Source organism: Oncorhynchus nerka, linkage group LG12 (assembly GCF_034236695.1).
Source record: "Oncorhynchus nerka isolate Pitt River linkage group LG12, Oner_Uvic_2.0, whole genome shotgun sequence".
Lineage (NCBI taxonomy): Eukaryota > Metazoa > Chordata > Actinopteri > Salmoniformes > Salmonidae > Oncorhynchus > Oncorhynchus nerka.
This window is the reverse complement of record NC_088407.1, coordinates 73,586,137-73,600,044: the sequence shown is the minus strand read 5'-3', so window position 1 is coordinate 73,600,044 and position 13,908 is coordinate 73,586,137. Positions and strand designations below refer to the sequence as shown.

At 41.3% G+C, this 13,908-nt stretch overlaps 1 protein-coding gene across 1 annotated transcript in view; it reads left to right on the top strand.

Moving 5' to 3' along the window:
- Window positions 1-56: 56 nt before the first annotated feature.
- LOC115138717 (tyrosine-protein kinase receptor TYRO3-like) overlaps window positions 57-13,908 on the top strand; it is a 32,620-nt gene continuing 18,768 nt past the window's right edge. Inside the window, exons 1-7 of the mRNA XM_065025798.1 lie at window positions 57-500; window positions 3,837-4,020; window positions 8,014-8,114; window positions 8,256-8,426; window positions 12,106-12,192; window positions 12,399-12,514; window positions 13,024-13,204. Coding sequence (XP_064881870.1) covers window positions 443-500; window positions 3,837-4,020; window positions 8,014-8,114; window positions 8,256-8,426; window positions 12,106-12,192; window positions 12,399-12,514; window positions 13,024-13,204 — 898 coding nt within the window. The 5' untranslated portion in view covers window positions 57-442. The remainder of the gene's footprint in view (window positions 501-3,836; window positions 4,021-8,013; window positions 8,115-8,255; window positions 8,427-12,105; window positions 12,193-12,398; window positions 12,515-13,023; window positions 13,205-13,908) is intronic.

Genomic DNA, 13,908 nt, shown 5'->3' with positions numbered 1-13,908 from the left:
ATGTCACTTCATACTGGGAATCTTATTTCCTGCGCGCTCTCACTAGGCGGCGGTAATGGACATTGACATTCCTCAAGAGAGCAGCACTTCGTCATCTTGTAGTATGAGGCTAGAACAACAACGTTTATATCAGCATAGAAGACAAAAGTCCACCAACTTATTTAAACAAGTGTAGCCGGTTATTCACGAGGGGAAATAAAACAACATACTTTGTCTATCATCCTGGACAGGAATTTACTAACAATCTGGTGTTGGTGAATTGTGTATCAACGCCGTTGGATAAATCACTGCCGGAAAATCTCAAGCGGTCACTTTCTAGTGCGGAAATCTTTGGAGACCCGAAAATACGTTTAATTCAGGGCATCGACACATTCGATTGTTCAGCACTTGGGATTAGTATATTTGTGGAAGAGCCTCAAATTGTGAACCAGATGATGAAAATATGACCATTTATCTTTGGATCATACTCTTCTTGGCACAAAGTAGTAGAGCAATCCCTGGTAAGTTTGATCCCTATACTGCATGACACGGCTACGTTTCATGAATGTGTAATATAATATTGTATATTGCTACTCAGTACATTTGCGCGGTAAGCGTTTGTCAACACGTCGATTTTAGCCTATTTCAAGGGTGGATGATAGTCTCGAGACACCAGTGTGTTGAACAACATTAGTGTAAGCAACAAACGTGGAATCTGCGGTTCGCCTTCAAAATAAGTCCCCTATTTGAAACATGCAAACGGATAAAAAATAGTGAAAACAAGCCACAATTGGACTAGATATGCCAAACAAGGATATAATGTTATTACATAAATTCAATAAAATACCATTTATTTAGTTATTTTGACGAATATGAATCTGTTTTATTTATATTACTACTGCGTTGTTGGGAAAGAGCACTACTGTAGCAGTGCAGGTGACATATTTAACTATGTATATATTTATTGCATTATGGATGTATTAGACTTCATAACTGCATTGGGGGCATACTTATGTTTCACTGTACAGCCTTACCTATGGATTGTGCACCCATGAAATCTGCTATCTTCTTACTCAGTGACATCAACAGAACACAACTATGTAGTTTACACAAATATTAGCTTCTTATTACAGGACATTGACTGTGAGAAGTCACCTTTCCAGTCAGTCTTTTGTGTATTGGACATTCAAACACCCCCCATGAAATGTGGTATCGGTCTACACCGTGACAACCACAGAACACCATAGCAGAGTTCAATTGGTGGCATTCTGAGTTGTAGTGATAATGTCAAGTCATCACAATGGGTTGACATGGAGCATAGAGTGAGTCATGTGACAACCGTGACATTAAGTTGTGGAATAATGGACTCCTTACAGCACGTGTTTTAAATGTAATGTGTATATAGATTTATTTAACTAGGCAAGTCAGCAAGACGCTGGGCCAATTTTGCACCGCCCTATGGGATTCCCAATCACAGCCGGTTGTGATACAACCTGGATTTGAACCAGGGTGTCTGTAGTGATGCCTCTAGCACTGAGATGCAGTGCCTTAGACCGCCGCGCCACTCAGGAGCCAAATGACTGTCTGCGGGTTTTTGCTCCTCCCTTGTCCTTGATGGATGAATTAAGGTCACTGATTAGTAAGGAACTCCCCTCACCTGGTTGTCTACTGTAGGTCTTAATTGAAAGGAAAAAACAAAAACCAGCAGACACTAGGCCCTCCATGGAATGAGTTTGACAGCCCTGCCTCACAGTAATACCAAATGGAGATTAATGGCATTCTGTACCGATTGCATAAATACCTGGCTGTGCAATACTTGGCATTGAATAGAGTTGTGATGGATATTGTTCTTGATTATGAATTCTGTCATAAATAATTCAGTTGTGGTATCTACTGTATGTATGTTTGTTTTCCAAAGCAGTCGTTTCAGGGAAAAGCATTAATCAATTCTGCGACAAAGGAATGATAGACTGTCGGTTGTATGAGTTGACAAGATGAAAATTCTGTCTGTGCCCTTGAGCAAGGTACTTAACTCTAACTGCTCCTGTAAGTCCCTCTGGATAAGAGCGTCTGCTAAATGACTGACATTTAAAATGTTGACGGAAAACAAAGTACTTGTTTAGAAAGCTCTAGCTGAGTGATATCATTTTATGATATGCTTGTTGTGAAATGATTTTTTAATTCATCCTTATTAATGAACTCATCTAATTAAATGTATGCTTTCACTGATTAGGCTGATACCCCATTTTATGAGTGCACAATCCATAAGTTAGCCTGTACAGTGCAATATGAATGTCCAATACACACAATAGACTGACTGGGACGGTGATTTCCTACAGTCGAGTCCTGTAATAAGAGCTGAGATGCTAATATTTGTGTAAACTCGACATAATTAGGTTGATACCATATTTCATGGCACATTCGATAGGTTAGGCAGTACAGTGCATGTAAGTATGCCCGCAATGCAATTCTGAAGCCTAATACCTTCAAAATTTGATTTCAAGCTTGTTTTTTGATCGTCACGTGCACTGGTACTATAAAAATAAAAAAATCGGTCAAATTAATGAATTATCTTTTGTTGAATTCCAACATTGTTTAGCATTCTATAATCCAATTGTGGCATGTTTTCAATTGGGGACTTTTATTTTGAAGGTAAACCGCCAGTTCCACTATTGTTGTTCACCACACAAGTATAAGGGACCACAGTCCAGAGAAGTTTTGCACAAAATTCAGGAGGCATATTCTCAACATTGTTCTCTAAAAATTATAATACTGAAGTGAATCTGTTTCTTGTAACAATGTCTATCATAAGAGCAAAATAACCATTACAAACTGAGCACATATCTCACTGAGATTTGGTCCAATGTGGCTCTGTTGGTAGAGCATGGTGTTTGCAACGCCAAGGTTGTGGGTTCGATTCCCATGGGGGACCTGTATGAAAATGTATACACTCACCACTGTTGCTCAGGATAAGAGTGTCTGCTAAATGACTAAAATGTAACGGTTGAGGTCATTTCCTCTTCCCAGACCAGACCTGGGTCAAGTACATACTCCAGTATTTGAGATGTGCTTGATCGATTTACACTTTTTGGGACTATTCCATTGGATCCAATATGTATAAGTATTTTACATAGGCCCATGTATATGAAGGCTTCCCCCATCCCCCTCTTATATAGCATTTGGGTAACAGGTCATTGGACTGGACATGTACTAATGAGACATTCATTAAACAGAGTGAAGGTGTGGGAGGATAGGTAGGCCTACAGGCTACATTTAGCTTGATGACATGGACACTCCCCTGCCTCTGAGCAGTGCAGTATAATATGGTCATTTATATTACATCTCTGGCCGTTGGTCTGTTGCAGGCAGCTAAACCCAGCAGCTGTAGTGAGCTGCCACAGTGGAGAGCTTTCAGCCCTCTACAGCCTTGTATGACGTCTGCTCTGTCTGCTCAGGTCGGAGCATGCAGATACTCAGCCAAGTTGCATGCAATGGCCCAAGCAACACAATGGAGACAAACAGTTCTACAGACAAAAGACTCTTGCAAAAACAACTATTTTTCAAATATCTTTGGAAAACCAATTCCATGTCACAATTTCTACATCAAAATGTTTTATGCCTGCACATTACAATAACTGAACAAACACCATTTTGCAGGCTACCTTTAAAGGGGTATCTAGCTATCTCTCCTGTAATGATCACTGCTGCATATGTGTTGCAATCTGATGGAGCCTCAGATCCCATCCATTATATTTTCTGATTGGCATTTAGAGTAGTGAAGAAGAAATGACCAGGACTTAGGCTATTAATGAATGACTCATTCAAGTCTCTGGTTACTCCTACCCCTTGACCTTTAGGACTCAGGTTTACCAAGAACCCCGCCAACCTCACGGTGACCCAGGGCAACAAGGTTCGCCTAGGTTGTTCCATTGAGGGCCTGAGTGAGCCGGAGATCGTGTGGATGAAGGATGGGGAGAAGCTGTACAGTACAGACCAGATGTACATCCCCCTGGAGCAACACCACTGGGAGACCTTCCACAGGTCAGTGCTTCAGTAGTCCTGTCCTACTAGTAGTGTTACCCTTGCCACTTTATAGGCTGATTGGAAGATGTCTTCAGACCTTCCATCATATTCATCATAGCATCACATTTATTGTGTTGCATTTCTCCAGAAATGATTGGGAAGCTGTCTCGCAAATTACCCTTCAACATTCTTTGCCCTTGTGTAAATTCAAACTTAGGTCAGTCTGCCTTAAATATGCTGTGGATGTTTGGAGGTATAACTACAGAGAATAGCCAACAGCATGTAGGCAGGCACGGTATGTTATGGTATGAGTTCGTTCCGTGTTATGACGAAACATGCAGTGTAATACTGTAAATAGAGGCAGTGATGCTGTTCCTGGCTTTGACTCAACATCAGACCTGGGTATTTGAAATGATTCACATAGTATTTGAACTCAGGTCTGCTCAACACGTTGGAACTGAGCTTGTAGTTTAGGGTACTGGTAGTGGCGAGGAGGATGTGGGTGAGGCTTAATAATTGGCTTGGGGAGGTGTTGTCCCTGGCAGAAAGAGAAAAAAACCTGTAAATAAAATGGCTGAAGTGGAGAGACAGGGGTCTACCCCTACTGTAACCCACACGGCAGGTAAACCAGGCCCCAAAGAGGGACAGGCTGGATTGGAATGCATTCAGCTGCATGTGACTGAATTACCTAAAGCTTGGTGCAGACTGCTAGACCTAATGGTTAAGTGAACTTGCATTGCCAGTGGCAGCCATTTCTGTTAATCTCATGGACATGCGCTAGGCACTGAAGCTCAAAGGTCTTCAGTTTGACCTCTCTGAAGTCTGAAACCTTTTTCCTGTATCCTTCCGTGTGCTCATGCTCATCACACAACAATGTCCCAGATACCACGAACATCCACCATATGCTGTGTCTAGTCTAGGGAACTAGAATGACAAGATTGATAGAATGATTAATATGTATGGTCTAGTGACTAGTCCTTCATTGGTTGTTGATTGGAGTGGTGAGTTTGGATGCGATTGTTGTCAGAAGTGGGATTACCATACACGGGTTAGGTGACAATGTCACAAATGATGCGTGCGTGTCGACGAGGCAGAAATCTGTGTGTTGTTATGATTCTGGACAGTGCGATACAGTGGCAAGAAAAGTATGTGAACCCTTTGTAGTTATCTGGATTTCTGCATAAATTGGTCATCAAATTTGATATGATCTTCATCGAAGTCACAACAATTGACAGACATAGTGTGTTTAAACTAATAACACACAAATTATTGTATTTGTCTTGTCTATATTGAATACATAATTTAAACATTCACAGTGTAGGTTGGAAAAAGTATGTGAACCAGTAGGCTAATGACTTCTCCAAAAGCTAATTGGAGTCAAGAGTCAGCTAACCTGTCGTCCAATCAATGACACCAGATTGGAGATGTTGGTTAGAGCTGCCCTGCCCTATAAAAAAACACTCACAAAATTTGAGTTAGCTATTCACAAGAAGCATTGCTTGATGTGAACCATGCCTCGAACAAAATAGATTTCAGAAGAACTAAGATTAAGAATTGTTGACTTGGATGAAGTTGGAAAGGGTTACAAAAGTATCTCTAAAAGTCTTGATGTCCATCAGTCTACGGTAAGACAAATTGTCTATAAATGGTGAAAGTTCAGCGCTGTTGCTACTCTCCCTAAGAGCATAGTGCAGAATGCTCAATGAGGTTAAGAAGAATCCTACCGTGTCAGCAAAAGACCTACAGAAATCTCTGGAACATGCTAACATCTCTGTTGATGAGTCTACGATACGTAAAACACTAAACAAGAATGGTGTTCATGGGAGGACACCACGGAAGAAGCCACTGTTGTCCAAAAAAAAACATTGCTGCACATCTGAAGTTCGCAAAAGAGGTTCTGGATGTTCCACAGCGCTACTGGCAAAATATTCTGTGGACAGATGAAACTTAAGTTGAGTTGTTTGGAAGGAACACACAACACTATGTGTGGAGAAAAAAGGCACAGCACACCAACATCAAAACCTCATCCCAACTGTAGAACATGGTGGAGGGAGCATAATGGTCTGGGGCTGCCTCAGGGCCAGGACAGCTTGCTATCATCGACGGAAAAATGAAGTCTCAAGTTTATCAAGACATTTTTCAGGAGAATATAAGGCTATCTGTCCGCCATTGAAGCTACACAGAAGTTGGGTGATGCAACAGGACAACAACCCAAAACACAGAGGTAAGTCAACAACAGAAAGGCTTCAACAGAAGAAAATACGCCTTTATGGAGTGGCCCAGTCAGTCCTGACCTCAACCCGATTGGGATGCCCTCAAGAGAGCACTTCACACTAGACATCCCAAGAATGTTGCTGAACTGAAACAGTTTGGTAAAGTGGAATGGTCCAAAATTCCTCCTGACTGTTGTGCAGGTCTGAGCCGTAACTACAGAAGAAGTTTTGTTGAGGTTATTGCTGCCAAAGGAGAGTCAACGAGTTATTAAATCCAAGGGTTCACATACTTTTCCCACCCTGCATTGTGACTGTTTACACGGTAAGTTCAATAAAGACATGAAAACATATAATTGTTTGTGTGTTATTAGCAGACTGTGATTGTCTATTGTTGTGACCTAGATGAAGATCGAATCAAATTTTATGACCAATTTATGCAGAAATCCAGGTATTTCCAAAGGGTTCACATACTTTTTCTTAGCACTGTAGCTAGCAACAATGATGACGACAAGCTGCCTTATGTTAGGTGGCTTGTTTCAGCTCATTGTATCTTGTTATTGATACCATATTTTGAGGTGTTTTGACTCTTGTGTAGCTAGCTAACCAACAATTGTAACAATGTATTTGAGAGACAAGTGCTCATTGTGCAAACATATTTATGTTTTCAATAAAATTTGGAGAGAAAATATACTGGTTTACAAGTTGTCAACAATCCTTTGATTCTAAGCAAACTCCGCCTGTTTTGCTCCACAGTTGCGCATGCATCGGTTTTGTTGCTAAACAACTGACTGATCTATGAGTAGGACCTGTCAATGCAGGCAATGGTTTCCTGAGTGACTCCTAAAACAAATACACAGTGTACTCCTGCTGAGTGAAAATTTACCCAAGCTAGTTTATTGTTCCAATTAGTTATTGTCCTACTTCCAGTGGTTTAAAGTACTTAAGTCGTTTTTTGGGTATGTTTTACTTAAGTAGTACTTTAAAGTATCTGTACTTTACTATTTATATTTTTGACTACTTTTACTTCACTACCTTCCTAAAGAAAGTGATGTACTTTTTACATTTTCCCTGACACCCAAAAGTAGTCGTTACATTTTGAATGCTAAGCAGCACAGGAAAATGGTCCAATTCACACACTTTTATCAAGAGAACATCCCTGGTCATCCCTACTGCCTCTGATCTGGAGGACTCATTAAACATAAATGTTTAGTTTGTAAATTATGTCTGAGTGATGGTGTGCCCCTGACTATCCTTAAATGTTAAAAAAAAAAAAAAAAAAGTATGTCTGGTTTTCTTTATAAGGAATTTGAGATTTATACTTTTGTTAGTTAAGTATATTTTTGCAATTACATTTACTTTTGATAATTAAATATATTTAAAACCAAATACTTTTTGACTTTTACTCAAGTTGTATTTTACTGGGTGACTTACCTTAACTTTTACATTAGTCATTTTCTATTATCTTTTACTCCAAGTATGACAATTGGGTACTTTTCCCACAACCGTCTACTTCATCTCTCAACACATCTTCCAGGGGTTCTTTATCTGTATTGTACATTTTTCTTCTGCTACCCAGTTATATGTGATGGGCTTTTACCTCCATTCTGCCTAGTGGGTCTCCCCTCATCTATCAGTACTAATCCACATCTTTTTAGGAGAGGTGTTTTTGGACGTGCTCAGGGAATAATTTGGTTTATAGAATTACTACATCATTTTGAAATGTTTTTTTTTTTTTTGCATTATCATGTGAAGTACTAGGGGAATCACTGAGTGTGTCCTTCTGTCCGGGTGGTTTCAGTGTGAAGTCTGTCCAGCAGCAGGATACAGGGATGTACTGGTGTGAGGTAGAGTTCCGAGGCTCGACCATCTCTTCGGAGCCCGCCTGGATAACAGTAGAGGGTAAATCAATCAATGCGTTTAAATCAATAAATGTTGTCCTGTCTGCCTCTTTCTTTCTCTCAACACAATGGCCTTTTTTCAATAACATGATAAAATATATTATCCTGTTATCGTGGTCATACTTTCTGGTTCTTTCTCAAGGTGTCCCCCACTTTACACTTGAGCCCCAAGACGTAGCCACGATCCCTGGCATGCCCTTTAACCTGACGTGTACTGCTGTGGGTCCCCCGGGCCCGGTGGAGGTGCTGTGGTGGCTGGGAGGAGTACAGGAGGGAGACTTCACTTCCTCTCCATCTGTACTCCATGTTAACGGTAAGTCTCTACCAGGGTTGTTATTCAATCTTTCCTTGATTCCTTTCCTGAAATCTCTTTACTTTCCTTGATTCCTTGCATCATCTTCTCTCACCTTCTTAAAATGCATTGTGGGAGAAGATCTGAGGTTCCCCCCATCGGGCCCTCTCCTCCAATGAGAAGGTTTTTAGGAGGTGGTGAAGAGAGATGATTTGAAGAACCGACTATAGACTACTGTGCAATATCCTATTTCTGCTGCTTCTCCCCTCCCTCTGGCTGGTTAAATCAACAGTGATATGATGAATCATAAGAATGAGTCAGATCAGAGTGTGTCATTTTCACATACTGTAAGTTCAATAAGGTGGACTGCCTGTTGTAAGAGTGCCATTAGTCATTACAAGGAACGGATGATAGTTTTATAGCATTCTTACTGGTCCTTGAGCTCTGCCCATGAGTTGGAAAGATAACTGTTTGAATGGTAGAACTAAGCCAAAGGTTATTCTCAATGGGTGTAAGGCTACTGAAGGGCTGTCTTGCTCTGTCACCAAGGGTGTAGCCCAAGGCTCAATCGTAGGCCCCACGCTCTTCTCAATTTACATCAACAATATAGCTCAGGCAGTAGGAAGCTCTCTCATCCATTTATATGCAGATGATACAGTCTTATACTCAGCTGGCCACTCCCTGGATTTTGTGTTAAACACCCCACAACAAAGCTTTCTTAGTGTCAAACAAGCTTTCTCTGTACTGAACCTTGTTCTGAACACCTCCAAAACAAAGGTGGTTTGGTAAGAAGAATGCCCCTCTCCCCACAGGTGTTATTACTACCTCCTGAGGGTTTAGAGCTTGAGGTAGTCACCTCATACAAGTACTTGGGAGTATGGCTAGACGGTACACTGTCCTTCCCTCAGCACATATCAAAGCTGCAGGTTTAAGTTAAATCTAGACTTGGTTTCCTCTATCATAATTGCTCCTCTTTCACCCCAGCTACCAAACTAACCCTGATTCAGATGACCATCCTACCCATGCTAGATTGGAGAGACATAATTTAGGTTAGGGTGCCCTCGAGCGGCTAGATGTTCTTTACCATTCGGCCATCAGATTTGCCACCAATGCTCCTTATCGGACACATCACTGCACTCTATACTCCTCTGTAAACTGGTCATCTCTATACCCCTCACAAGACCCACTGGTTGATGCTTATTTATAAAACCCTCTTAGGCCTCACTCCCAGCTATCTGAGATACAGTTGAAGTTTACATTCACTTAGGTTGGAGTCATTAAAACTCTTTTTTTCAACCACTCCACAAATTTCTTGTTAACAAACTATAGTTTTGGCAAGTCGGTTAGGACATCTACTTTGTGCATGACACAAGTGAATTTTCCAACAATTGTTTACAGACAGATTATTTCACTTATAATTCACTGTATCACAATTCCAGTGGGTCAGAAGTTTACATACACTAAGTTGACTGTGCCTTTAAACAGCTTGGAAAATTCCAGAAAACTATGTCATGGCTTTAGAAGCTTCTGATAGGCTAATTGACATAATTTGAGTCAATTGGAGGTGTACCTGTGGATGTATTTCAAGGCATACCTTCAAACTAAGTGCCTCTTTGCCTGACTTCATGGGAAAATCAAAAGAAATCAGCCAAGACCTCTGAAAAAAAATTGTAGACCTCCACAAGTCTGGTTCATTCCTGAGAGCAATTTCCACACGCCTGAAGGTACCACGTTCATCTGTACAAACAATAGTATGCAAGTATAAACACCATGGGACCACGCAGCCGTCATACCACTCAGGAAGAAGATGCGTTCTGTCTCCTAGAGATGAACGTACTTTGGTGCGAAAAGTGCAAATCAATCCCAGAACAACAGCAAAGGACCTTGTGAAGATGCTGGAGGAAACCGGTACAAAAGTATCTATATCCACAGTAAAACGAGTCTTACATCGACATAAGCTGAAAGGCCGCTCAGCAAGGAAGAAGCCACTCCTCCAAAACCGCCATAAAAAAGCCAGACTACGGTTTGCAACTGCACATGGGAACAAAGATCGTACTTTTTGGAGAAATGTCCTCTGATCTGATGAAACAAAAATAGAACGGTTTGACCATAATGACCATTGTTATGTTTGGAGGAAAAAGGGGGATGCTTGCAAGCCGAAGAACACCATCCCAACCGTGAAGCACGGGGTTGGCAGCATCATGTTGTGGGGTTGCTTTGCTGCAGGAGAGACTGGTGCAATTCACAAAATAGATGGCATCACGAGGTAGGAAAATGATGTGGATATATTGAAGCAACATCTCAAAACATCAGTCAGGAAGTTAAAGCTTGGTCGCAAAAAGGGTCTTCCAAATGGACAATGACCCCAAGCATACTTCCAAAGTTGTGGCAAAATGGCTTAAGGACAACAAAATCAAGGTATTGGAGTGGACATCACAAAGCCCTAACCTCAATCCTATAGAACATTTGTGGGTAGAACTGAAAAAGCGTGTGCGAGCAAGGACTGAATACAGCACTGAATGTTTGACTTTTTTGTTATATATATATAGAGGGGGAACCAATGACCTCACCTGCCATATAATGTTTCCCCTCATGTTAAAGGACAAATGTCTTGACCTGAGATTGGAAATGTGTTGTAATTGGTTGAAAACACATAAAAGTGTACAAATTTTGTTTGACACTAGCCAGTCCTCTGTCACATCCCATCCACAGAAGTAAATTGACTGGATTTTTCATTAGTTGTGTTTTATTCCGTTCTCGTGATATGCAAGCTTTTCATGTTAGTGTCTCTCCTCTTTCATTTCTCCTTTAATGTTGAGCTGGTTCTGTTTCAGCAATAAGGAGCCTCCTACACTCTGCCATGTAACTGGACCTGCCTGGCCCTTTCATCTCATTCATCTCAATCAACACTGCTGACCAGAACCTCTCATTATAAGATTGTGTCCCCAATGGAATCCTATTCCCAATGTAGTGCACTACTTTTGACCGGGGCCCATAGAACTCTGGTCAAATGTAGTGCACTATATAGGGAAAAGGGTTCCATTTGGGTGCATACAAATAGTTTGCTGCTAAGTGCCAACTCTGAGTCAGGAATGCGGCAGCCATATAGTCAACTTAACAGGCGTTGATGTTTTCCTATCTGTGAGAGTAACCAGAAACGTTTCAGCCCAGCTGATGGTTCTCTGTTATGACTCTGACATGTTTTTGTTTGTGATTGTCAGTTAGTTGATGAATAACCAGGCAGTAATCACTATACAGTACACACACAAACACCCGCCTTTCTGTAAACATATTTGCCATGAAGGATTAGCCCAAGGACATTTATTTAATGGAGGGATACAACAAGCTTATCAAGACAGTCTAGTTTAGGAGTTATTCATTGTGCTGACCTTGTTTCCTTGTGTAGTTTCAGTAGCTGGTTTGTTCAAATTGGTAGTGCCAAATTCTCTTTGATCCTTAAGAGCCAAGTGTACTACAAACACTTCATATACAGTACTCCACTCTGGTATGCTACTGTCCAGTGTGTGAAAATTGCTCATTTACATTGGAGAAAGACTGTTGGTCAGGCATAATTGCAGGGGACTGGTTTAACACTCTCTTTTGGCATAAACTGGCAGCATACCTTTTAAAAGGGCTCTGGCATGCTGTTGAGTACATCACATCATGAGTACACCATGTCTCCCTCCTCTGTTCCCTGTAGGTGTTAATAACAGCATCAAGTTCTACTGTGAAGCCAAGAATGCCAGAGGTATCTCAGTATCTCGAACAGGCACTGTGCACATTAAAGGTGAGAAATTCATGAATAATCAATGCTGTCATGAGTGTGACTAAGTCATTTTTCAGATTAGAATACGCTGCTTGATAAAGACTGGTTAGTCAATGCACGTTACAGTATGCTGCTGTAATTTAGCTAGGCTTATCGGCCCCGAGTCCAGCTTCTGTTCAGAGTTGGATGTTTGTAAATCTAAAACCCTGTTCTTTAATTGACTGCAGTCCTCCCAGCAGCCCCTAAAGGTGTGCAGGTGGTCCACATGGTGGAGAACAATGTCACGCTGGCCTGGAGCCCAGGCTTCACTGGACACTCTGACCTGTCAGCCTGCACCATCCAGGTACAGTAACTAAGACTGAACCATCACCACTGAGATGTCCTGTGGCAGTACTAAGTTCATATAACCTAATTCTTACATTTAGATTTTCAATAAAGCAACCATAATATGCAGTTGATAAATTAGTTATTATTACGAAATGTGGTGGTTGTTGTCAGTGCTATTTTAAGATGGGAGTGACAACCATCAGAATTCCATTAAAGCCGTGGATTAATGTTTGGCCTAGACTGAGATAATGAAAACCACATACCCATTTTTTAAACATTTAAGACAGCCTGAGTATTTAGACCTCAGTTTCAATATTGGAATGAAAGAATTTGGCAATGGAAACATGACTATTTTTAAAGAGATACTTCGAGATTTTGGCAACGAGGCCCTTTATCTACTTCCCCAGAGTCAGATGAACTCATGGATACCATGTTAATGTCTCTGTGTCCAGTATGAAGGAATTTAGAGGTAGTTTTGCCAGCTAATGCTAAACTACCGCTAACTTCCTTCCATACCTTTTACAGATGTCTAAGAACTCTGGGAGGAAGGTGGAAGTTCGAGACCAGCGTGTGAAGGTTCCACCGTTCCAACAGATCCTCAATGGGCTGAGCTGCTACTCCAACTACAGCGTTAGAGTGTGCTGTGACAATGAGGTGGGGACATCCCCGTTCTCTGGCTGGCTGGACTTTCAGACACCAGAAGCAGGTGCGCATCCACTCACTAGAATAGATGATGGCATATCTGGGGCTGAGTTCCAAATGGCACCCTATTCCTATGGGCCCTGGTCAAAAGTAGTGCACTACAAAGGGAATAGGGTGCCATTTGGGACTTAGCCCCTTTTGTTCATCAACTGTTGTTTTTGTTGTCATTTTCTACCAACTGCACTCACATCACCAGCTGGACATCAATAGCATGTGACGATCCATGCAACAGTATGGCGAGTAGCAACCTTATCACAATGAGAACATAATGATTCTCTGTGTTTGTGGCCCTCTGTGTCTCACAGCCCCACAGATGACCTTTCAAAGTTGTTACTCTGTCAAAGTAACATGAAACATTTAGAGATGGTTAAGCAGACACAGATTAACCCTAATCTTGGACCAAAAATAATTTGAAGGAGATTCTCCATTAAGTTGTCTTTTTAGTCTAGGACTAGCATTAGCTTAATCTTTGTCTGGGAATCCACCCCTTCATGTTCATATAGGATACGGTCTAAGTTTCAGTTTTAAATGAGGGTTGTTAAGATAAGTGGGACAGGCGTTTGAGTTTAGAGGTGATCATGGGAGCTTGTCTAAGGGGAGCAGTGGAGTGGGGGTTTCTGGTGGCGACCTTGTTTGTATGTTTGTAAACTGCCAGTGCTGGACACAGGCCAGTGGATTCCAGTCCCACTTGTACAATGAACCATTGTG